This window comes from Phyllopteryx taeniolatus, chromosome 3, assembly GCF_024500385.1.
Source record: "Phyllopteryx taeniolatus isolate TA_2022b chromosome 3, UOR_Ptae_1.2, whole genome shotgun sequence".
NCBI lineage: Eukaryota > Metazoa > Chordata > Actinopteri > Syngnathiformes > Syngnathidae > Phyllopteryx > Phyllopteryx taeniolatus.
This window is the reverse complement of record NC_084504.1, coordinates 13,454,063-13,480,893: the sequence shown is the minus strand read 5'-3', so window position 1 is coordinate 13,480,893 and position 26,831 is coordinate 13,454,063. Positions and strand designations below refer to the sequence as shown.

General features: G+C 40.7%; 1 protein-coding gene across 3 annotated transcripts; it reads left to right on the top strand.

Moving 5' to 3' along the window:
* Window positions 1-64: 64 nt before the first annotated feature.
* ppef2a (protein phosphatase with EF-hand domain 2a) lies at window positions 65-25,745 on the top strand. Of its 3 annotated transcripts, none has more exons than XM_061767030.1 (17): window positions 65-199; window positions 8,326-8,385; window positions 11,257-11,384; window positions 12,022-12,076; window positions 12,159-12,334; window positions 13,019-13,133; window positions 13,249-13,295; window positions 14,323-14,489; window positions 14,569-14,605; window positions 15,792-15,941; window positions 16,016-16,351; window positions 17,520-17,705; window positions 18,151-18,293; window positions 20,640-20,746; window positions 21,212-21,378; window positions 21,683-21,770; window positions 23,443-25,745. In XM_061767030.1, the coding sequence occupies exons 2-17, from the start codon at window positions 8,334-8,336 to the stop codon at window positions 23,694-23,696; spliced, it is 2,208 nt and encodes a 735-aa protein (XP_061623014.1). In that variant the 5' UTR covers window positions 65-199; window positions 8,326-8,333; the 3' UTR covers window positions 23,697-25,745. The 3 variants fall into 3 exon arrangements, with proteins under 3 accessions (XP_061623014.1, XP_061623013.1, XP_061623015.1); XM_061767029.1 differs by lacking the exon at window positions 65-199 and adding an exon at window positions 5,105-5,891; XM_061767031.1 differs by lacking the exon at window positions 65-199 and adding an exon at window positions 5,105-5,891 and having other exon boundaries at window positions 8,506-11,384.
* The last annotated feature ends 1,086 nt before the right edge of the window (window positions 25,746-26,831 follow it).

Genomic DNA, 26,831 nt, shown 5'->3' with positions numbered 1-26,831 from the left:
AGGACACCACAGGGTGGAGTTTCCTCTGCATTTTGTGGTCATTTCCGGTAGCCGTTTTTACTTTCCTTTACGCAACAAGGAACAAAGCAACAACAATGGCGACCGTGGAACTGTGTCTGCTAGAACAAATTGACCTAGATGACCAGATGATACGTTTAATTATGCTGCAGAACCGATCGAGAAGGCGGCGGCGTAGAAGGTATGCAGAACCAAGGTGCACGCTGAGTACGTCATCACTGCATGTGACTAAAACGGACCAATCACGAGAGATGATGTCTGCAGCATTCTACGCGCAGCAACAATTTTTGCCGTGCGCGTTAGCGACAGTTTCGCCAAACTGTGTGTTTGTGACACATTTAATAATAATAATAATAATTCATTATTATTTTATTTATTATTAAATAAACATTTGCTTAAAAACGTGGCAGAAAAAAAATGTAACACTTTCAGTGCTAAATATTATTTGAAATGAGTTTTTGCTAGCTATTAGCACTAGGTAAATTGTAGCCTACGTTACAAGTCAAATTAGCATTTATCATAATAAAAAATTCAGAGTCGGATAATAGGGCAAACTCGAAATGGAGGTTGTCATGACCGTTTATGGTTCACAAATATTATCATTAAGAGATCAAACATGTCTAAATTGATAAAACTTAATCAGAATCATCTTTATTTGCCAAGTATGTCAAAAAAACACACAAGGAATTTGTAACTTTGCCTTTTAACTCGGATACCAGACTGGAGTTTGTATTTTAATCAAACTCCTGGTTAAGTTTGAGTCCTTATTTTTAGCTCATATATTTTATTGAAGCTTTTCTACATCGTTAATCCAGGTATTATTATTATTATTATAATTTTTATAACTGAACCACCTTTTTATTTCCAGTATTATTTAGTTATTATTTATTCCAACTGTAAGAAACTCCGACTGCAACGGACAATCAAAACTCCTGAAAGGATTGTCGGTACCCCCCTACCCACCCTTGAGGACTTGCACGCTGCCAGAACTAAGACAAGAGCGTGCAAAATCCTCTCAGGTTGGCCCTACCGATCAATGCAAACTAGAATTAGCAGACATTCCCACAGCTTCTTCCCTCTTGCAATTAAACTTCTTAAACACCTAACCTACAATTCCATTGCAACATGCTGGCAATTTTTTTTTTGTCTTAAATTTGTTGTCACATTTCTGTGGGGCCAATTATAGATTACTCGTGCACTCACTGTAGTAGTCTCGCCACGCTGCACTATTTGCATATCTGTTGGTGACCAATACTGGCCACTCATGCCAGAGTAGCATCTGCTCCATTTGCACACTGACTGAGGAGTATCTGCAACATTTGCACAATCAACATTGTCCCAGATTATCACACCACTCGCTTGAAGTCTCGGCGCCCTTTGGACAATGGTCATTGCACCGGACTATTGCAATATTAGTCATTCGAACTGCTCTAAGTGCTAGAGGACTCTGCATCTTTTTGCACAATTGTCAAAAAAAAGAAAAATGTACCAACATTACCAGATAATGAGCAACCCTTTATTGCTCAGTGCTACGTGATATGTTCCAAACCCCGGGATATGTGAAAATCTGCGATATAGCGAGACCATACAAAAGAAATTGTTCAAATAGTTTTACTGCTTGACTTGCGACCATTTCAGGGTGTAGTCTGCCTTTCGGCCAAAGTCAGCTGGGATAGGCTCCAGCACCCCACGACCCTGAACAGGATAAGCTCTATTGAAAATGGAGGGATGGAATTGTACTGCTCCCACTCACTTTTAAAACACTTAAACTTATTAAAACACATTTTTTAAAATGATTCCTTAGTCCCTGTTCTCAAACACCAAAATGTTTAACAAAACCATATCATTAAGTTTGATGGAAGTCTCTAAGCTTAAGGCTAATATATAATGTGAAACTCCATAGGTGGCCAAAGATGTTACAGTAATTATAAACCTTCAAAGAGCAGCAAAACACACAAACAGAGCATACAACAATACTCACAGGCATACAGTATGTTGTCTCTGGGAACGACTGTTATTGCAGCTAATTTGAGGAATGGGGACCTTCTCTGCCTCTTCTTCTTGCTCTTAATTATGCTGTGGACTTCAGTGTTGCCCGGGATGCTGTGGCACAACGTGGTACTACACTGAAAGGCGAGCAGCTTTAAATTCAGAGTTGCCTTCTTCTTCTTCTTTGCCTTTCGGCTTGTCCCGTTAGGGGTCGCCACAGCGCGTCATCCTTTTCCATGAGAGCCTATCTCCTGCATCCTCCTCTCGAACACCAACTGCCATCATGTCTTCCCTCACGACATCCATCAACCTTCTCTTTGGTCTTCCTCTAGCTCTCTTGCCTGGCAGCTCCATCCTCATCATCCTTCTACCAATATACTCACTCTCTCTCCTCTGGACGTGTCCAAACCATTGAAGTCTGCTCTCTCTAACTTTGTCTCCAAAACATCGAACCTTGGCTGTCCCCTCTGATGAGCTCATTTCTAATTTTATCAACCTGGTCACTCCGAGAGCGAACCTCAACATCTTCATTTCCGCCACCTCCAGCTCTGCTTCCTGTTTTCTCTTCAGTGCCACTGTCTCTAATCCATACATCATGGCTGGCCTCACCACTGTTTTATAAACTTTGCCCTTCATCCTAGCAGAGACTCTTCTGTCACATAACACACCTGACACCTTCCTCCACCCGTTCCAACCTGCAACCTTCTTCACTTCCTGACCACACTCACCATTGCTCTGGACGGTTGACCCCAAGTATTTAAAGTCCTCTACCCTTGCCATCTCTTCTCCCTGTAGCCTCATTCTTCCCCCACCACCCCTCTCATTCATGCACATATATTCTGTTTTACTTCGGCTAATCTTCATTCCTCTTCTTTCAGTGCATGCCTCCATCTTTCTAACTGTTCTTCCAGCTGCTCCCTGCTTTCACTGCAGATCACAATGTCATCTGCAAACATCATGGTCCACAGGGGATTCCAGTCTAACCTCATCTGTCAGCCTATCCATCACCACTGCAAAAAGGAAGGGGCTCAGGGCTGATCCCTGATGCAGTCCCACGTCCACCTTAAATTCTTCTGTCACACCGACAGCACACCTCACCGCTGTTCTGCTGCCCTCGTACATGTCCTGTATTATTCTAACATACTTCTCTGCCACTCCAGACTTCCGCATGCAGTACCACAGTTCCTCTCTGGGTACTCTGTCATAGGCTTTCTCTAGATCTACAAAGACACAATGTAGCTCCTTCTGACCTTCTCTGTACTTTTCCATCAACATCCTCAAGGCAAATAATGCATCTGTGGTACTCTTTCTAGGCATGAAAGCATACTGTTGCTCGCAAATACTCACTTCTGTCCTGAGTCTAGCCTCCACTACTCTTTCCCATAACTTCATTGTGTGGCTCATCAACTTTATTCCTCTATAGTTGCCACAGCTCTGCATATCACCTTTGTTCTTAAAAATGGGCACCAGTACACTTTTCCTCCATTCCTCAGGCATCTTCTCACGCACTAGAATTCTATTGAACAAGCTGGTCAAAAACTCCACAGCCACCTCTCCTAGATGCTTCCATACCTCCACAGGAATGTCATCAGGACCAACTGCCTTTCCATTTTTCATTCTCTTTCTAACTTCCCCCTTACTAATCATTGCCACTTCCTGGTCCACCACACTTGCCTCTCCTACTCTCCCTTCTCTATCATTTTCCTCATTCATCAACTCCTCGAAGTATTCCTTCCATCTACCTAGCACACTGCTGGCACCAGTCAACATATTTCCATCTCTATCCTTAATCACCCTAACCTGCTGCACATCCTTCCCATCTCTATCCCTCTGTCTGGCCAGCCTGTATAGATCCTTTTCTCCTTCTTTAGTGTCCAACCTGCCATACATGTCATCATATGCCTCTTGTTTTGCCTTTGCCACCTCTACCTTTGCCCTGTGTCGCATCTCAATGTATTCCTTTCGCCTCTCCTCGGTCCTCTCAGTGTCCCACTTCTTCTTAGCTAACCGTTTTCCTTGTATGATTTCCTGTACTGTGAGGTTCCACCACCAAGTCTCCTTCTCTCCTTTCCTGCCAGAAGATACACCAAGTACTCTCCTGCCTGCTTCTCTGATCCTGGCTGCAGTGGTCCAGTCTTCTGGAAGCTCTTCCCGTCCACCGAGAGCCTGTATCACCTCTTCCCGAAAAGCTGCACAACACTCGTCCTGTCTCAGCTTCCACCACATGGTTCTCTTCTCTGCCTTTGTCTTCCTAATTTTCCTCCCCACCACCAGAGTCATCTTACACACCACCATCCTATGCTGTCTAGCCACACTCTCCCCTACCACTACCTTACAGTTGGTAACCTCCTTCAGATTACATCGTCTGCACAAGATGTAATCCACCTGTGTGCTTCTACCTCCGCTCTTGTAGGTCACCCTATGTTCGTGCCTCTTCTGGAAAAAAGTGTTGACTACAGCCATTTGCATCCTTGTTGCAAAGTCTACCACCATCTGTCCCTCCAAGTTCCTTTCCTGGATACCGTACTTACCCATCACTTCTTCATCACCCCTATTACCTTCACCAACATGTCCATTACAATCTGCACCAATTACGACTCTCTCTCTGTCTGGGATGCTCAGAACTACATCATCTAGCTCCTTCCAGAATTTCTCTTTCACCTCTAGGTCACATCCTACCTGTGGGGCATAGCCACTAATCACATTACACATAACACCCTCAATTCAAATTTCAGCCTCATCACTCGATCTGATACTCTTTTCACCTCCAAGACATTCTTAGCCAACTCTTCTTTTAAAATAACCCCGACTCCATTTCTCTTCCCATCTACACCATGGTAAAATAATTTATAACCTGCCCCTAAACTTCTAGCCTTACTGCCTTTCCACCTGGTCTCCTGGACACACAATATATCAACCTTTCTCCTAATCATCATGTCAACCAACTCCCGAGATTTTCCTGTCATAGTCCCAACATTCAAAGCCCCCACATTCAGTTCTAGGCTCTGTGTTTTCCTCTTCTCTTTCTGCCGAAGAACCCGCTTTCCACCTCTTCTTCTTCTTGTTTGACTTCGACCCACAGTAGCTGAATTTCCAACAGCGCCCTGCAGGTTGACGGCGCCGGTGGCGGACGTTGTTAACCCGGGCCACGACCGATCCGGTATGGAATTCTTTGGATGAACGCTCATATTTGTTTGGCAAGGTTTTAAGCCGGATGCCCTTCCTGACGCAACCCTCTGCATTTATCCGGGCTTGGGACCGGCCTACAGTTTGCACTGACTTGTGCCCCCCATAGGGCTGCATTAAATTCAGACTTGCCTGTATACTGTAAAACCCATTTCAAAAAATCTGCCATCTCGCGGGGCGCCAATGTAATACTTAATCATCTATTTGTTCCTTACTAGCATTTGCTTTTTGTTCCTTAGAGAGAGGGGTATGCGTCAGCCATTTTGACTTGAAGTTCCTTGCCCTATAAAAGGCTACAGGCGAGTTGCTAAATGTCTCATAGCACTCCACACATGCACACCTAATCCTGGACTAACAAAAATAATGATATTTATGGTGATTTTGAGCCGCTTCCAGCGCCACCTGTGCTTGCTTCTTGCGGTCTCATGCGAGTGGCCTGTCTCGTCTCATCGAGCAATTAGCGCCTCTAATCCACTTGTGCCTCGACAACCTTGTGAGGGACTAAAGAGTGAAGCAGCTTTAGGGCAGCACAGAGTGTAAAGAGCCGCGCAACCCAAACCTGGAAACTTCCTTTTGACTTTGTTTTTTCCCCCCAAGATGGCCCCCGTCAACATGTTCACCTGACTAGATGAGTGGTTGATGAGGCACTGCAAATGTCCTAATAAATGCACCTTGGACATAGTGACAGGATTAACCACGTAAGTTTTTACATCTTTCTATCTAGCGACCTAGCTGTCGACCGAGCTAATCAATTTAGAATTGCAATGATGGGCTCAACTGCTGGGTTGTGGATAGTCAAAAATAAATGACGAATAATATTTCTGGGCATTTCAAAATATATATACTTTTTTTGCTTTTATTTTTGGTAATTAAATTTTTATTTTATTTTGTTTTTATTATATACTGTGTAATACAATCGAATAATAATGTAATTTGTATTTAGAATTGACATTTTTTAAAATAAATTGTACTTGATACATTGTTTGATTTATTATTAATTAAATGTATTATAGTTAGCGGCACGGTGGCCGACTGGTTAGAGCGTCAGCCTCACAGTTCTGAGGACCCGGGTTCAATCCCCGGCCCCGCCTGTGTGGAGTTTGCATGTTCTCCCCGTGCCTGCGTGGGTTTTCTCCGGGCACTCCGGTTTCCTCCCACATCCCAAAAACATGCATGAATTGCAGACTCTAAATTGCCCGTAGGCATGACTGTGAGTGCGAATGGTTGTTTGTTCCTATGTGCCCTGCGATTGGCTGGCAACCAGTTCAGGGTGTACCCCGCCTCCTGCCCGATGACAGCTGGGATAGGCTCCAGCACGCCCGCGACCCTAGTGAGGAGAAGCGGCTCAGAAAATGGATGGATGGATGGTATTATAGTTATTATAATGCCTCAATGAGGAAATTGGTGCACGGTTAATTTTTTCAATTTGTGCGTTTTTTCTATATTTTGTAACTTTTATACATAGTAAAATTCATTATTATTTTATTATATATAATGTATAAAATTATTTGTGTGATTTAAAGATATATATATATATATATATATATATATATATATATTTAATTTAATTTATGATATGTAACACTTTTTTAACTTCATATTTACTTAATTATTCTATTTATCATAATCGCTTAAGGTAAAATTAAATGTACACTTTTGGTTGCACTTGCATTATTATTACTAATTTTAGTATTGATAACTTTGATAATTTGAACAAATGTTTTGTGCCGTGCGGGTGATTGGAGAGCTGAGTAGCGTCTAAGCCTTGGTAGAATTTGTGTCGAAAACATTCTCCTGCCCGCTCCCACCAATTCTACAGCAGGTAGGTAGTTAAAGAAGTGACCCAATAGTTAACAGGATTAATGAGAGCTTCCTCATTGACTTTGTTGCTAAGTCTGATGCTAACCAGGTATATCATTGTACAGTGGTACTTCGACTAACAAGTGACCCAACTTACAAGGTTTTCCAGATGCAAAAATGTGAGTTACAAGTGCTAGTTCTTCAAAAAGAAGTGCTTGCTTCAAGCTGTTTATTGACATTCCCAGTTGATGTTTACTGTCAAACCAAACATAAAACAAAGCGAATGACACACATTGTGTATTTAACCAAACCACATGACTTTGCCTTGGTTCGCTAGCTGAATGCTAACACACAATGCAAACCACCATGGACGGGCTAATGAAACTAACATCAATGTTGCAGTACTTATAAACCTTTAAACCATTTATAAATAGCATCAACACATGCAGACATATAAGGCATATAGTCTTTATCCTCTCTGATAACGACTAATATTACTGCACCTTAGTTCTGATGGGCTTCTGTTTCATAATCAAATCAACATGGACTGTGTCTATACATTATGCTTCCCCCTGGTGGCCAAGGCGCACACATCAGACACAATGCCATTTAATTAACGCATGAGATCATGATGCACAAACCTTTATATATATATATATATATCATTTACATCCATTTCTATAGGGGAAAAGTAATTTGAGATACTTGATATTGATATTTGGGAGTGGAGTTTCGAGCGTGGTCACAGAATGAATAAAAGGAATAAAAAGTCAAGGCATCACTGTATGTAATCATCAATATATAAGAACCCTTTGTTCATAATTCTTGATCTTGGACAACATGTTTCCAACTTAAGGGAACAGTTTAATGGAAGGCCTTTTGCTGTTACCAGTGCACATAACAAGATCCCAAAGGTTTGTTTGGATACATTTGGTGCGGAAGAAGCAAGCCCCTTCTTCTCATGCAATGGACTATTCCATCTTCTTGGACAAAGTCTTATTTTCCCCACGTTTCACTGTCTCAGTGCTTTTGTCCATTTTGCGTGTATCGTATTGATCTGCCGTATTGTCTTCCATGTTCACTTGGGGCTGCCACATGTGATCCAATAATCATGTCCTTGTGAAGTAGCATGTGCCTCACTGTCCACGATAGTTTCCAGTTTTCAAATAATTGTCAACAACTGTATTTTTGTGATCCCAAGGCAGATCAAAGTTTAGTGGCCCGTGCCTCTGACCATTTTCTTCTCTTTCTTGCAAGGAATAATCCAGAAATACAACTCTTGTTTCGAGTGTTTTTGATGGGGTTTCTTTTTTTGTGTCGTTATTGTTGCAGGAACAGTCATGGGATGTGGCGTCACCAAGTCCAACCAGTTCCAAAAACACCCGGTAAAAAGTAAGCTTGTGAAGATGCACTTACATGCATAAATCATACACCACTGAACTATTAGGGACCTTCACTCACTCACTCATGAATGTTTTCTTTTCTTCTTTCTTTCTGCTCTGCTCTTTGCAGGCGTCACATGTAAGCCGTGTCTGTTCTTTGTTTTGTGTTTATTAGTTGGACGAGATGCATTTGAGTTATTGTTGTTGTTGTAGCCTTGCTTTAATGAATTTTTCCATAATTATGTCCGAGTCTCTTTTATTACAATACAGCTGAAGTGAAAACCCAGGGAAAAAAACAACTACTTTTATAGGGGAAACGTTGATTGATTGATTGATTGATTTTTACCAAACGGAAGCCAATTTTTAAAAAGTACACATTGTTAAAATGTAATGCAATTTATTTTAAAAAGTTATCTTTTGGTCAAATTATAATTTTCTGATTTGATGAATATAATTACCATTTTTTTTTATATGTTATTAATTGGCGGAACGGTGGTTAGCACATCCGCCTCACAGTTCTGAGGACCGGTGTTCAATCCCCGGCCCCGCCTGTGTGGATTTTGCATGTTCTCCCCGTGCCTGCGTGGGTTTTCTCTGGGCACTCCGGTTTCCTCCCACATCCCAAAAACCAGCGAGGTAGGTTGACTGAAGACTCTAAACTGTCCGTAGGTGTGAATGTGAGTGCGAATGGTTGTTTGTTTGTATGTGCCCTGCGATTGGCTGGCGACCAGTTCAGGATGTACCCCGCCTCTCGCCCGGAGTTAGCTGGGATAGGCTCCAGCACGCCCGCGAGCCTTGTGAGGATAAAGCGGTATGGAAAATGGATGGATGGATGGATGTTATTAATTTATTCATTGTGTTTATTAAAAAAATATATATTAATTAAGAGTTTAAATTACCATTGTAATGCATCTATGGAATTCATTAAAACATAATTACATTTTAATAAATAGGAAACATTTTGTGAGTATTCTATTGTCAATAAATTTATATTATTGTATCCATATTTTCCAGTTTTATGAAATAAATAAAAAGAATAAGAGCAATAAAACATCAAATTTTTGTTAAATTATATCTTCCTGATTTATTTAATTTGTTTAAATGCAATACAATTGTAATTAATATAATGAAAATATACTGTGGGTACGGAAAGTATTCAGACCCCATTAATTTTTTCACTCTTTGTTATATTGTAGCCATTTGCTATATTAATTTAAGTTAATTTTTTCCCCCTCATTAATATACACACAGCACCCCATACTGACAGAAAAAAAACATAATTGTTGAAATTCTGCGGCTTTATTAAAAAAGAAAAACTGAAATATCACACAGCCATGAGTATTCAGACCGTTTGCTCAGTATTTAGGAGAAGCACCCTTTTGAGTTAATACAGGCATGAGTCTTTTTGGAAATGATATTTTTGACACCTGGATTTGGGGATGGTTTTCTCCACACATACCGCCTAGAAATAAGACCAAAAAGTTCTATCTTGGTCTCATCAGACCAGAGAATCTTATTTCTCACCATCTTGGAGTCCTTCAGGTGTTTTTTTAGCAAACTCCATGCGGGCTTTCATGTGTCTTGCACTGAGGAGAGGCTTCCGTCGGGCCACTCTGCTATAAAGCGCCGACTGGTGGAGGGATGCAGTGATGGTTGACTTTCCAGAACTTTCTCCCATGTCCCGACTGCATTTCTGGAGCTCAGCCACAGTGATCTTTGGGTTCTTCTTTACCTCTCTCACCAAGGCTCTTCCCCCCCAATTGCTGTTCGGCCAGACGGCCAGCTCTAGGAAGGGTTCTGGTCGTCCCAAACGTCTTCCATTTAGGGATTATGGAGGCCACTGTTTTCTTAGGAACCTTAAGTGTAACAGATTTTTTTTAATAACCTTGGCCAGATCTATGTCTTGCCACAATTCTGTCTCTGAGCTCTTCAGGCAGTTCCTTTGACCTCATGATTCTCATTTGCTCTGACATGCACTGTGACCTGTACGGTCTTATATAGACAGGTGTGTGGCTTTCCTAATCAAGTCCAATCAGTATAATCAAACACAGCTGGACTCCAATGAAGGTGTAGAACCATCTCAAGCATGATCAGAAGAAATGCACAGCACCCGAGTTAAATATATGAGTGTCACAGCAAAGGGTCTGAATACTTGTGATATTTCAGTTTTTCTTTTTTAATAAATGGGCAAAAATTTAAATTTATCTAAAAAAGAAACAACCATTCGCACTCACATTCACACCTACGGGCAATTTAGAGTTGTCAATTAACCTACCATGCATGTTTTTGGGATGTGGAGTGCCCGGAGAAAACCCACGCAGGTACGGGGAGAACATGCAAACCCACACAGGCGGGGCCGGAGATTGAACCCGGGTCCTCAGAACTGTGAGGCAGACGCTCTAAGCAGTCGGCCACTGTGCCCTGTTGCTTACTTAGTTTTTATTAAAGAAAGCAGTGTTTCCCAACCTTTACTAAGCCAAGGCACCCATTTGGAGAAAAAAACAAAATGTCACAAAAGGCATCTATACTGAAAAAATGATGACATCAACTCACTGGACTCACAAATTGACTTATTGTGAAATGTGGGCCCGTTTACTTGTAGTTGACCACAAAGTTATTATTCTGTGGTATGGATGGTAACAGGTTAATTGTACCTTCCGCCATCTTGTGAAAGGGCATTTGATTGTTCTGGCTGTCGCTATACGTCCCTTGCATAGATGAACAAATAGATTATATGTAAGAAAGAACTCCCTTTCTGACCAATTAAGTGAGACTACGGCACACCTGATGATCTCTCACGGCACAGTGGTTGGGAATCACTGTACGGTATTAAGGTATTAAAGTTGAAGGCGGTTCCTGATGGTGTGCTTTGGTGGTGCAGCGATAAGGGCGGCTGTGCTGATCCAGCAGTGGTACCGTCAGTATGTGGCACGCATGGAGATGAGAAGGAGGTACACCTGGCACATCTTCCAGTCCATTGAGTACTCGGGAGAGCAGGCTCAGATCAAGGTGGGGATGATAAAAAAAATAAAAAAAAAATTGTCCCAGACACTAATTTCCCTAATCGACACGAAATTGGGTGGAAAAGTCTATCATAGAGGATGCACAAAAAAGGCTCACGGACACATGCAACAAATTGAACAGGAAGTCTGCCATTTTTGTTTGAAGCAGCCATTTTGCCTTGAACGTTGATGAACTCCGACTAGAGAATTTGCCCTAAGGGCACCCAAATTGGAAGCAGCTATCATAAGCAGAGCAATGCTAAATTGACAAACTATTTTGGCTACGCTCAGTTAATGTAGGCGGAGCACCGGATTAAAGTTTGATCATCATTTCAAGAATTGGTCCATTGTTGGTTGCAGTTTAAATTCGAGTTCTGTGTTTCATTGCGAGTCATCAAATATGCAGTGACAAAATGCAAATCCAGACAAGAGGGTATTTTAAGGACCCCTGGAAATGTCCAGGATGACCCTATAATGGCTGCCTCAAACCAAAATGGTAAACTTCGTGTGTCTTTTGAGACTTTTGTGGGTCCACTCACGATAGCCATGCTTACTTAATTTCATTTCGTGATGTGAAACCAACTTCAGGGCCTTAATTTTCCAAATAATTTGGCACTGCCTTCAAGTAACTTCTCTTTCTGCAGCTGTATAACTTCCTGGGCTACCTCATGGACAACTTCACACCATCGAGCAGTGAAAGTAAGCTTTACATGCCCCAGATTGGACTCCCGTGCTGATACACAGACTGCAACCCTCTAAACAGATTCATGTGACCTCGCAGGAAACCTGATCTCGCACATCTTCCGGGAGAATGAGGTGTGTCGCGACCCCGAGTGGGAACGTTACTTCTGTTACAAGAACATCGAAGTGCCCAAGATCTACTCGGGACCTCACCTGTGCTTCCCTCTGACAGCAGAGCAGGCCATCTGCCTAGTGGAGGCCTTCAGGAACAAGAAAGTACGTGCTAGTTGCCATTTGATTCCTTTGTAACTTGAAATTATTCTGTTGCGTTCAATAACACTGGGAGAGGTGCGGATGGGTGGTGGGGGGGGGGGGATGTTGGGGGTGAGGAAAGAGAAGTATGGCAAAAATGCTCCTCTTGGTTGATTACCGTGAAAGGTACATGGCTTACAGATTTTTTTCATTTTAAAAATACAGTATGCACCCTAAGTGAGCGTGTTCATACATGAAGACTCTCCATAACAACCCAGGCAAAACTTAACTCCTCCCCAACATACAACGCTTGTCTCTCAGTTGGGATGTATCACTTCAACATACTTCCTTGAATAATTACTACTTTCCTATTAGACAGGGTTTTGGTGTAACCTTGTGGAAGCTCATAGCCTTTTACAAATACCGCAAATAGTATCCAGAGAAAAAAAATACAAATAGGTGAATTCTTGAATAGTGAACTGCAAATAAGATGGGTTTACTGTAACACCTAACCCTCTCGAATATTAATATGACAGACATGTAATAGAGAGGGAACAGCAAAAAGTTTACCTAATGGTATTTTATAGGTATTTTGAAAGCACAAAGCACATCAGCGGGAGTTCATCGTTGACACGCTCACTGAGTCGAAATCTCACTAGATTGGCCGCCTCCCGTCTCTTCCCGCTAACTCCGTCTCTCTGCCAGCAGCAGTTGCACTCGCGTTACGTCCTGCAGCTCCTCCTGGAGACGTGGAAACTGCTGCGCATGTTGCCCAACATCAGCCGCATCTCCACCTGCCACAGCAAAGAAATCACCATTTGCGGTGAGTGTTCGTTTTTGAATCACTGCTCTGTATTCAATATAAACGACATACCGTGGGACTGGTGCAGAGTCACCAGTGTTGACATGTTGTATTTGATCTCTTTTCTTGTCGACAGGCGATTTGCACGGGCAGCTGGAAGACCTGCTGTTGATTTTCTACAAGGTAAACTTGTTAAGTGACTGGGGCGGGGCGCCAACGGTCTGCCATAAATCTCTAAAGTTGAATAACGCCTCAGAAGAAGCCTCTCAGAATATGAAAATATATGCTACGTTTTATTGGAACGTAATAGTGTCCTCATTTCTTAACGGATCCCAACTTGATCAAGGAGAAAATGTCGGTCCTATTCTGGACATGTGTGCTACTACTTTTCTAAGCACCTCCAACACAAAACATTTGTAATAATAATAATAATTGAAGTCAAACGCAAAATCATGGACACAACAACAAGAGGCATATAAATGCGTCCCCATTTGTCAACAGATTGCATCTTAAAAGAAAGATAAAATGTGTTTCTGATTCTGAACAAATGTGATATTATTTTTCTCACCTGAAAGACAAGAACAATTTATATGGTAATAATTAGAGTCAAAGGCACAATCATGGACAGATTAATAATTGGCACGTAATAGTGTCCCCATGTGTCAACGGATTCCCACGTAATCAAGGACAAAATGTTTCTTGTTCTACACAATTGTGTTATCTCAGCTGAAACACAAAACACTTGCAATGATAATATTTCAAGTCAAAGGTGAAATCATGGGCATAATAACTATTGGCACCAAATAGCTTCCGTATTCGTCAGTGGATTCTCACTTAATCAATGGATGAAATGTGTGTTTCATTCTGCACAAGTGCGCTGCTACATTTCTCAGCTCCGGCACAAAAACGTAACAGCGTCCTCATTTGTCATCAGATTGCGACTTAATCGAAGACCAAACGTGTATCTGTTTCTGCACAAATATGTTAATACTGTTCTCACCTGAAACGCAAAAACAATTTTTATAGTAATAATTAAAATCAATATCGAAATGATGGACAGAACAATAATTGTCACCTAATAGTGTCTCCATCTGTCAACGGATTCCAACTTAAACTACAAAATGTGTCTTGCTCTGGGCAGATGTGTTTTCTAAACTCCGACACAAAACCATGTAATGACAATAATTAAAGTCTTGGCGTTTTCTAACAGAACGGAACGCCATCCTTGGAGAAGCCCTATGTATTCAACGGCGACTTTGTGGACCGAGGTAAGGACTCCATCGAGATACTCCTCGTCCTCTTCGCCTTCCTGCTCGTCTATCCCACCGAGGTGCACCTGAACCGAGGCAACCACGAGGACCACATCATCAACCTGCGGTACCAAACCCACCTCCGGCCAAGGCCATGTGAGAAATATAGGAAACAAAGTATTTTGTTGTTTGTGTGACTGTTGCAGGTATGGCTTCACTAAGGAAGTGCTGACGAAATACAAGGTAGGTTCCCTCCTTTGTTATTTGTGAGCAACACATGGATGCCACTGTTGCTCCTCCTCGCTACTTAAGAGGATTAAAGGTCATTCATTTGAATGCCTGCGGGACATTTGTCTTGGTGGCGGCCTCTGATGAATCAGCCCGGGTCGAAACAATGTCTCATTTTCCGGGGGATTAAAATGAAGAGCTCCATATCATTTTTTTGTCATTTTAAATATTTGTATAGTCATTCATTTGATTTTGACTTGTATTAGGCAATGTAAAAATATATAAATGAACTCATTTCAAAATACATTGGTAATACAATTGAAATAAAGTTTAATACCATGAATGCGTTCTAGCCCCCCCAAAAACTTTTTTGTTACGTTTTTAATAAAGAGGTATAGCAATTTATCATAAAACATTAATGTAAAAACATAATAAGATATAATTAAAGAGAATTTAAAGAAATACAAGAGTTTAAAGGTCCCTTATTTTGCCAAACCAATTTTTTTTCGAGTATTTGGGATGTAATATTTCTACACGGAGGCAACCAATCGGAAGAAAGGGGGTGGTCATGGCCAAATATGGACAAAGTGGATACAAAACTGGGTCAAACCGAAGTAGCTGTCAGAGGGGCCTTTTCTGGACACTCGCGTGACAAAACCATGTTGTTGTTGTTTTTTTTAAATGAAATTGACACTTTTATACGGTGTTTTCTATGGTGTTCTACATTAAATAGCCAAAATACGGGACCTTTAATACAGTGTAATTAAGCCAAAAGTCACAAACACTGTTCACATGTGCCTTTAAGGGGCGTGGCCTAGTGAGTGACATTAGAAGCTCGGACCCCAGCTTGGTTTAGCCGTTTACCGGGCAAAAATGTTGAGCATTGTTTTCCAAAGTAAAAGCAGTTGTTTGCAAACGTCTTGTTTTGATTCAACACAAAAGATAACCAGTCTGCTTTCATGAAAGACTACAGATGTCAGAGAACATTTACTCTTGAGAGGCTGAAATCAGAAGATTTGGACAATTTTTACTTAAGCAGTGGCTCTAAACGATTCATTGATTATCAAAATAGTTGTCGATTAATTTGATGAGCGTAGTTGTCAGTTAATCCATTAATTATGACACCTGTAATACAAATGACGGGTTGTTAAAAAGTACAAATGAGAAGAACTAGTGGATGAAGTTGTTCACTTTTCTGCAGATGCACGGCAAACGGATCCTAAAGCTGCTCCAGAAAATCTTTAGCTGGTTGCCACTGGCGACGGTGATCGACCAGAAAGTCCTGGTCCTGCACGGCGGCATCTCGGATTCCACGGATCTGGGTGTGTTGGCTAAAGTGGACCGACACACTGTGAGTGAGCAACAGATCCTCATTTTAGAGAGCAAAAAAATGTTCTGAACTACTCCTGCCGTGTTTTTGTCCAGTACGTTTCAGCGCTGAGGCCCCCCAAGAAGAAGAAGTACCAGAGCTCCACGGGCACGTCCATCGACTCCGACATGGACGATGACTGGGCCAATCACAGGCTCCTCAAGCGACGGGCTTCCCTCACGTGTCCTAAATTATTGGGCAGCCGCGACAGCTTCCTCAACCGCTCCCTGCAGGACTTTTCCTATCGGATCAAGGTCAACGTGGAGGATGAGCTGAAGTTCTGCCAGCAGAGAGCCGCACTATTACATTTGGGGAGCTTTGGCGCGGAAAAAGAAGGCCAGGCGTCCTTCGACTCGGTCGCTAGTGACAACGCCAAAGAAGAGTGGAAGCAGGTGAGTGGGAAGCGATCGTTTTAAAACACATTTTTCTATGGATCCGTGCATAAAAGTTTCTTTCTTGGACACACACATCAGCGTTTTCCATAGGCTTTAGTCTTGACTATAGACCATAGACATCATCCCCAAGCTGTCACAACAACGTCATGTGGTCAGAGGCCATAACCTTTGTGGCTAAAGCGCCCTCGCAGTCGGTAATCAACACTAAGGATTAACGGCGCTTGCCTGTACATCTTAGCTTTCAGATACGCTAATCCACGCGTCATTAATCCCCCCCAGCCTCAATCTTCTTTTCCAGCTCCCCGTCATCACCTTAAGTCGCAGCTGTAGAAGTGCGCCGTCTGATCCGGTTCAGTTTCAGGCAGGCACGCACAGTCACGCTGATGCTGGTCAGAGAGAAAAGTCAGCAAGAACATAATGATTCCACAACAACCATCTGAGTGTTTCTTTGTTTGAAAGTGCCACATGTGGAAAGGACGTCTGCCTCACAGTCATGTGGTTCTTGGTTTGACTCTCCATCCTGGGTTTCTCCTGGTACTCAGGTTTCCTTGTACATGTACTCTAAATTGCCCATATCTCTCTACCCACCTTTCTATCATCCTATCTAACTGCCTACCTAGCTAGCTACAGTATCGATCAATCTATCTATCATCAACCTACCTCCCTACCGATCCGTCTACTTTACTTCCTTACTATCCACCTACTTTTCTACCTATGACCAATAGGTATTTGGGTAGATAGTTGGTAGTTAAGTATCTATGTAATTCGGTAGATGGTAGGTTGGCGAGGTAGGTAGGTAGGTAGTTCAATTGATGGGTACTTCTTTAGGTATCTCGGTAGGGAGATAGATGGTAGATTGATGCCTAAGTAGGTAGGAAGGTACACAGGTAGGTCGGTAGCTAACTAGGGAGCTACTGTAGGCACGAGGGTTTATAGGTAGGTGGGTCGGTAGGTTGAGATTCATCCATCCATCCATTCTGTAACGCTTATCCTGTTCAGGGCAACGGGTAAATTGCTGTCTATCCTTGCTGACTTTTGGGTAAAACCTGGACTGATTGCCAGCCAAACTCAGGGTTCATGGAGAGAGGCCACCACTCACACTCACCATAAACGTCCAACTGAAGGAAGACAGTCGGTTTGACTTACTCTTGTGCTGTTTTGTCAGATCCTGGACTTGCTGTGGAGCGACCCCATGTCACAGGACGGCTGCATACCCAACGAGCTGAGGGGCGGCGGATGCTACTGGGGCCCCGACGTCACCGAGGACTTCCTGAGCAAGCACAACCTGCAGCTCATCGTTCGCTCGCACGAGTGCAAACAGGACGGCTACGAGTTCTGCCACAAACGCAAGGTGACCGCTGACTCAGGCCCCATCTTGTCCTGGGATTTGGATAGTGGTGGGCGGGCAGGTCCAGCAAGGACTTCTCTGTTGGCCTAACCACTATCAGAAGCACTGGCCTATATTTTCAACCTAACTTCTAATATTTGTTCCATGAAATTATAGTATTTTTTCCCAACAGTCTACTATTTTCATTTTAGACAATGTTTCATGTTATTAGATCAATATTGATCCTGAACTGATCTAGATGTAGTGACCACAGACTCATCATTGAACTTGACCATAGACCATAGACTTGACTGAAAATGAACCATAGAACATGGACCATAGAAATGCTGATTATTAAATGTCAAATTATTTAAGTCGGATAAGCACCACTGATGGCCCAGGTCCCGCCTCTAGATTAGGATAGAGGAAAATACTGCAAAAGTGACAAGCTTCTGTCGTTTGACCCGAGGTCCTCACGCTCTTCTCGGCCTCCAATTATTATGACGTGGGGAGCAACCGAGGCGCATACGTGAAGCTGGGACCCAACCTCGTGCCTTATGTGGTTCAGTACCAGGCCAGCAGCATGACCAGAGAACTGACCTCCCGACAAAGGTACCGAGTCACTCTTAAAACCAGGGGTTCTGAAACTCTTTGGGTCCAGGGACTTCTAACCGGAGAGATCCAAGGACACCCAAATAAACATAACTACAATGGGTACCACTAAATGCCGTAGCAATTAAAAAGTTGAAAGAAAAATGTGTAATGTTAGAAATTTTTTAAAATATTTTTTCATGATTTTTTTTGTCATTTCTATTTTTTAGTAGTTTTTAAAAACAAATTTTTTTTTTTTTTTTTACAAAATATAAAGTCATAACCTTCACAAGAACAACAATATTTTTGTCAGGATAAAATAATCTACTCTAACATGAATACAGTCATACTTTTTCAATAAAAAAGTATGAATATTTACAACAAAAATACTTTTTCAGGATAGAAAGTCGTAATGTAACTTAATTTTTAACTGAAATATTTATATTTTACCATGATAGAAAAAAAATTGTAATGACAAGAACAAAGACGTATTTTGTCAGGACGTATTTTGTCAGGATCGAAAGTCGTAATCTTACGAGAATAAATTCATCTTTTTCCACAATAAAATGGTGATATTGTGGTTAGCTCATAAAAAAAATTAATTTTATGAGATTAAAATTGTATTTTTTTCCAGAAAAAAATCATAATCTTTACAACAAAGCTGTATTTTGTCTGGATAAAAAGTTGTAATCTTGTGTGAATAAAATATTTTTCCAAGGTGAAGTGGGTAATATTATGATAGCAAATGTATATATTGTTTTTAGATAAAAGAGGTGTAATATTGTGACAATAAAGATGTGTTTTAAAAAAAGTAATCATTACAATAACAAAGACTTGTTTTTTAGGGATAATAAGTCATTATCTTATGAGAATACATTTTATCCCCCCCCCCCCCCCCCCCCCCCAAAAAAAAACATGCCTCATAGGTTAATTGAAGACTCTAAATTGTCCGCAGGTGTGAATGTGAGTGCGAATGGTTGTTTGTTTATGTGCCCTGCGATTGGCTGGCAACCAGTTCAGGGTGTGCCCCGCCTCCAGCCCGAAGTCAGCCGGGATAGGCGCCAGCACGCCTGTGACACGAGTGAGGAGAAGTGGTTCAGAAAATGAATGGAGGAATGGATGGAAGTTGTAATATGATAACAAATTCGTGATTTTTTTTAGAAAAAGAAGTTGTGTTATGAGTAAACGTTTTAATCTTTACAAGAACAAAGACATATTATGTCAGGATTAAAAAATCTCAATCTAATGACAATACAGTCATATTTCTCCAAGAAAATGTTAGAATTTTTACAACAACAAAGACGTGGGGTGTTGGGGGGATAAAAAGTTGTAGTTTTCCTCCATGAAATGGTAATAGTATGATAACAAATGTATATTTTTATTGAGGAAAAAAAGTGTTTTTTAGGGGAAAAAAAGTTCTTTAGAAATTGTAAAGTTAAAACAAAGGAAGTCAAATGTACCGCAACAAAGACGTGTTTTTTCAAGATGAAAATTTGTAACCTTATAACAATAGTCCTATTTTTCCATGGTAAAGTCGTATGATCACAAATGAATATTTTTTTTGAGAAATAAAAAAGTCATGTGCGAATAAAGTCATATTTTTTTCAAGAAGAAAAAGAATAATCTTTCCAAGAAAAAATACTTAATTTGTTATGGTAAAAAGGCGTAATCTTATGAGAGTGAAGTCATACCTTTTCCAAGAAAACAAGTAATAATCATTACAACAACAAAGACGAGTTTTGTCAGGATAGAAATTCGTAATCTTACATGAATGCAGTCATATTGTTCCAAGATAAAGTGGTAATACTATGATAATGAATTCATATTTTGAGATCTAAAATTGTAGTTGTAATTTTCAAGAACAAAAGTTGGGATCTTCACAACAGCGTTCACTGTTTTACAAACTGAAAGCCACTGTACTTCTTGATTACTGATTAAGGCGACGGGCTACCAATTACATTTTAATGAGGTAAGAAATAAATAAATACCAACACACAACATCACATTTCTATGCAAGTGTTCAGAATGATCACTTCGATAACATTCCTGGTAAACCATAATGTCCCATCACCGGTGAGCAATTTTTGGAATAGGCCCGTGGGCGACTCATGTAGTCCTTGGGGTCTCCAAGTTTGGTCACCGCTGACTTACAAGAACAAATGTGTTTTGTCAGGATAAAATCTTGTAATCTCGTGTGAATAAAGCTGTATTTTCCAAGATAAAGTCGTAATATTATAATATTAATATCCAAGTTTAACAAGGGAAGAAAGTCATATTTGGACTTTTGAATTGAACTCTATCCTGTAGTATTTTGCCCTTTGCGATGCATTGCTTTCCATTTTAAGGTTATTTTTTTGTTGTGTGCAGCTTGGGTCAAACAGAGCGCTCGGCCCTCAAAGTCCTTCGGGAGCAGCTGTTTTCCCACAAGTCGGACCTCATTTGTGCCTTTAAAAGTTTCGATTGCGACAACACGGGTGAGTCTCGCCAAGCAAACTGCCCAAAGGATAAGGTTTTCCTTCTCAGGTGTGCCCGCCCGCACATCCTTCCCGGTAGGACATAGAGCGCAGCAGCGGGCTGTGCTGAACCTTTTGTACTTTGGACAGAGAATCACAAGACTACAATGCATCCCGGGAAATGTTGACAGTTTGAAAGAGAGCTTATACCATTTGAATGGAGATCAAAGTTTAGGTGTCAAGCAACATTGTCTCCGAACACCGGACACGTCACACATTGCAGTATTCACACTGAATAGTCTCACTAAACATGATTTTTTGACTGGTAGGTAGAGAGGTACTGTACGCAGGTAGGTGAATATACGGCTAAGTAAGTAGGCAGATACGTGGGCGGTAGGAAGGTAGACGCGTAAGTCGGAGTCTACTTTGCGGTGATGGTGTGAGTGAGCCAAGGTAGACCGTCCGCTTTGTGGTTGCGCCGGCCAGGTATGGTGTCCGTGACGGACTGGGCGTCAGCGGTCGAGAGCGCGATGCGCCTCGGCCTTCCCTGGAGGATGCTGCGCTCTCAGCTGGTCAGCGGCAAGAGCGGCGAGGGCCTCATCGACTACCAGCAGTGGTTCAACGAGCTCGCCATCAAAGGGGCCAACGCTGATGTAACGGCCTACATGCACACTACACTACACTATGGTGGCTTATTATTGTGTCAGAGCTCAAGTGCTTGTTATTGTGACCCCAAAATCTTCATTCCTATTAATTTTGTGTCCATTTTCTACTTCTTCTACTCCTTAACTCCTACATATTTACCTCCTCCATCCACATTTCTTGAACAATTCAAACCATTCCAACTTGAGGTCTTAAACAATTCAATTCATTCTGCAGCATTTCAGTGCAGAAATTTCTACAGAAATTGCTTTCTTTAGTTGTTATGACGTCACAGTGGTGTATTTCCTCTTGCAGCATATTGACCAGTGTCTGCTTGAAACCTTGTACCGCCATCGCTCCACTCTGGAGACCATCTTCAGGATCATCGACACGGATAATTCAGGTGAAATACGCCCTAATTTCTACACCGTTGTGGCCAAAGTATGGCAACATGGCTGGCTGAGCGACAACGCGGCTGCGTTATTGTGCAAAACTTTGCATTATCTGCCAAACTCAGAGGAATTGATGAATATAAATGAATTCAGTTTTTGGGCTGAGAAATTTCGGAACCAGAATTGCCCTGTGTTCGGGCCCATGTCATGGAGGATGGCTTCGTAAACAGAAACGTTCACACACTGCTGCAAGTGCATTTCTGGGTTTTGAGTGAGCGACCTAGCCGCCAAGCCAGGCGATTACAATATAAAGCATACGTTGCATATTAATGAGAAATCCGTCCTCTCTCAACTGCCAGGTGAAAAAGACCAACTACAATAATGTGAAAAAAGACATTCTGGGCATTTTCCACCCAAATTATCTCGCAAACCCGAGAAAAGCAAAGGTTATTAAAAAGAAATAAATACATTTGATAGAACAGTACTTTTTTATATTGTTGGTTGTTGAATTATAAATAAATTATTTAAATCTAAAAATAAGAATTATTATTTTGTTAGTAAAATAAAACAATTACATATACATTTAACATTTGTCATTTATTTTGTTAGATAATTGGTTGAGAAATTATAACAGAATTCATTTAAAAAAATTTCATCTAAAACTGAATAAGTTATATTATTTTATCATTAGAATAATGAAATTGACTGTAAATACCAACATTTAAAAAAATGAGTGAATTGTTCTTTTGTAAGAAAAAGAAAACAATTTACATACACGTTTTAACTACTTTTTATGATATTAAATGACTGGTTAATTCATTATAATCACATTACAAATAATAAAGAAAAATTATGGTGGCGTTAATTATAGTTCAATTCTGTATGAATAATTAAAACATGATAATGAATTTTTTTATTACATTATTATTAAAATGTGGCGGCATGGTGTAGACTGGTAAGCACATCTGCCTCACAGTTCTGAGGACTGGGGTTCAAATCCCGGCCCCGCCTGTGTGGCGTTTGCGTGTTCTCCCCGTGCCTGCGTGGGTTTTCTCCGGGCACTCCGGTTTCCTCCCACATCCCAAAAACACGCGTGGTAGGTTGATTGAACTGACTCTAAAATGCCCGTAGGTGTGAATGTGAGTGCGAATGGTTGTTTGTTTATATGCACCCTGCGTTTGACTGGCGACCAGTTCAGGGTGTACCCCGCTTCTCGCCCGGAGTTAGCTGGGATAGGCTAACCCGCACGCCCGCAACCCTAGCGAGGGTAAGCGGTATGGAAAATGGATGGATGGATTATTAAAATGAACTACATTACATGCACAGTACATTTAACTATCTTTCTCTGTTTTATTAAATAATTGGTTATTAATTGGTTGATTAATAAGAGTAAAAAGCACACATACAGGCACACATCACGTGTGATGACATCATCATATGTGTGTCATGTTATTGTTGTTTACCAACGTGTGAGGCGCTAATCTGCCCGTGACGTCGTCTGGAATCCTCCCGATTAAAACGAGAGATTAACCCACTGATCTACTGCTCTTCACTTCCTCCACATTTTCCCCCCCTGCGGCCTTTTTTGTCCTTTCAGAAACATCGTATTAAACGTATTTGCCTGGGGGGAAAAAACTGTTTTAGGCAGCCATTTCCATCAAAAACTACCTATCTATCCTTCAGGCTTCATCTCGCCAACGGACTTCCATCAGACGTGGAAGCTGCTGAGCGTCTACCTGAAGATGGAGATCACCGACGAGGCCATCTCGGAGCTGGCAGTGGCCATCGACAGCAACCACGACGGCGCCATCGACATCGACGAGTTCATGGAAGCGTTCCGTCTCACCGACAAGAAGAGTCGGCTGGAGAGGGGACGCAGCATGTTCATGGGCACTGCGCCCGACCTCACCGCGCTCGACCAGTGCGAACACATCTGAACAAGAAGTCACATCTTCATCTAAAGCAATTACATTCACGTCAACCCACAGCAAGCTTTCATGGTTATCGCTAGTGTAGTTTAGTGTAGCTTAAAAATATTAGTTTTTCAATTTTAAAATATTTATTTTTATGGTGGATTTTGATTGGACAACACCTGAAAATTTACTTCAGTTTGACAAAAAAAAACATATTTCTGTATATGTTTTTAAAGTAAAAACATATTTTATTTTTAAATTTATTAAAAAATACATACTTTATCACTTAAAAAATATACTATATATATATATATATATATATATATATCCATCCAGCCATCCATTTTCTTTACCGCTTATCCTCATTAGGGTTGTGGGCGTGGTGGAGCCTATCCCAGCTATCGTCGGGCGGTTACACCCTGAACCGGTCGCCAGCCAATCGCAGGGCGCATAGAAACAAACAACCATTCGCACTCACATTCACACCTATGGGCAATTTAGAGTCTTCAATGAACCTAGCATGCATGTTTTTTTGGGGATGTGGGAGGAAACCGGACCGCCCGGAGAAACCCCACCCAGGCACAGGGAGAACATGCAAACTCCACACAGGCGAACCCCGATCCCCAAAATCAGGAAACCCCTATGTAATACCTATGTAAAATGCGCACCATCGATTTGCTGCGATCCATATGCTGTTTTTTTTAACCGAACGTTTGTGTCCCTGTGTAGGCAGTCTAAAATGCTTAATGTAAAAAGCTTAACGTGTGAAAACTGCAACTAATCGTCATCAAAATGTATGTGAACATCTCTCCTAATGCCCAAGTCTACCTCTGAAAATCTAAGAACGATCGCTGCAATATGTTGAATATTATGGAAATTAGTTTTCCTCTCCATAGGCGCTCATTAAGCTTCACGTCACTGACATTGACCCTCGCATATTCAGGGTTTGGCATTCGCAAATTCACTTCGTATCAGATTTTTTGGGAACATATCCTCCATTATTCGCGGAACACCGCTTATTCAGTTTTGTTTTTTTATTTTTTATTTTTGAGCGACGCCCTCTATTCACATATTTTTGCTAAGAACGCTGGTCTACTGTATTATTCTTTTAAATACAAACAACTGTGAATGAACATTCTATATTCGGTCACGATACCACATATCTCCTTGATCTAGTCATAACATGTTTGCTGTTAAAAGTGTTTGGGCCCTGAAGTTACACATCCATATTGATTGTTTCTTTGTTTATTTGTCAGGGGTGTAAACTGGATTCTTCTGTGTTAAAGTACATTTGATTGTGTGTAGAAAAAAAAACAAAAACTAAAAGTGTTCAACTCTGCAACACGAAGCATAAGATGCTCATTGTGAATTTTGTGTTCATTTGAATTAAGATGTTAAAAAAAAAACAAAGTTGCACTAAGACATGCACTATGTTGTTATTGATGTTACAAAATGTGTGTGCGTGTGTGTACTCTTTTTTTCTTATTTAGGCACTGAATGTAAATGAAATGCACAAAAGTATGCACACGGTGCCTTCGTTAGCAGTATTTGAATGTATAGTATTGCGTCATCCCAATGTGGAGTCTGGAATGAGCACTTTGTGTCTGTGCCAAGCAGTTTGTCCTGGACCACAAAATAATATATACACAGTTCATCCTCCATAATACTGTAGTACATGATCAAAGATTTCTGCAGTTCCATTCCTCAATGACTCTTGTTTGTTTGTTTGTTAGCCTGGTAAATGTTTGCTTGAAAACTCTTATGTTACTGTGTCAAATTGAAATGTAGAGGATATAAAAAGCCTACTGGAACATCAGAACTTTATTTGGGGATAATAAGAGGCAGCTTTCAATGGTGGCCGGTGTGTGATTATTTCAATTCAACATGAGCTTGAATGTGATTGGTTCATTCTGAACATAGACTCATCGGATTTAAAGAGGATGTGGACACTTGTGCAACCACATTATCTCAGTTGTGCATTTGAACAGTAAACATTTTAAAGCCACAATATTTATACATATGTTTAGTTTGTGTGTTGCATAAAGTTAAGTGGCATGTTGACACTCAAAATAAGTAATGTGAATTTCAAGTTTTTTGTACTTCTCTCTGTTTACTTTTTATTTTAAAGGATGTACTTATTTACATAAATGTATACATTTTGAGGGAAATTACTTTAAAACAATATATTTCTCTACATTATGTGTGAATATAAGATTTAGGTATGAATATTTGACCTGTTATGTAATTTTGTAAATGTACATTTAACAAAATGTATACTGTATGTAACAGAGACATATCTTTACATATAAACTGAATATAAAGAGTGAGTTTTAAGTATTACATTTAAACTGTGTTTTTATTAAATATAAAAATGTCGATAAAAATACAGTAATATATTTTAATTAACTTTGACACTTTTATTTTAAATGTATAATAAACATATATTAAATATCAATAATTTAAAAATAGCTATGATATAAGATTTGAATGTTTTTTGTCATTTTAAGTACAGTATTTGATTGACATTTTACAGTAATTAAATTATGTATATATAAATTGATGACTCTAAATTGCTCTTAGGTGTGAATGTGAGCGCGAATGGTTGTTTGTTTCTATGTGCCCTGCGATGGGCTGGCGACCGGTTCAGGGTGTACCCCGCCTTTCGCCCAAAGATTGCTGGGATGGGCTCCAGCATGCCCGCGACCCTAGTGAGGAGAAGCTGTAAAGGAAATGGATGGATGGATAAATCCGAATGCGAATTTTGCCATACGACTACAAGCAGTAAGTCAACAGTACCACCAGGGGGCATTACAAACCACTTAGTGCAAATTTGCTAGTGCTTAAAAAAAAAATCTTACAAGTGACTTGTAATGGAGTTAAACGTTTCCGCTAATTTTTTTTCTTGTTTGTTGAATATTTTGAGTTCATGTTTGTGGTCAATGGGCTATTTTATCAAAATAATCGTTTTTCTTGGTACATAAATATATCATAGTTAAGGACTGTAACGCTAATGTGCCAAATATGAAATAGATGACAACAAATAGATAAAAGCGACATGTGAAGCTAAATGCATTATAAGCAGCAAAACATTGGGGTTTTGCTTTTAACAGACATTCTGCTTTGAACCTGAAGTCAGCATCTCACCACCAGCTTCTTATG

Excerpts from the sequence above, each read along its gene's own strand:
- ppef2a (XM_061767030.1), top strand. The coding sequence starts at position 8,334 with ATGGGATGTGGCGTCACCAAGTCCAACCAGTTCCAAAAACACCCGGTA. Across the intron at positions 12,335-13,018 it reads AGGCCTTCAGGAACAAGAAA|CAGTTGCACTCGCGTTACGT; the intron begins GTACGTGCTAGT and ends CTCTGCCAGCAG. Across the intron at positions 13,296-14,322 it reads TGCTGTTGATTTTCTACAAG|AACGGAACGCCATCCTTGGA; the intron begins GTAAACTTGTTA and ends GTTTTCTAACAG.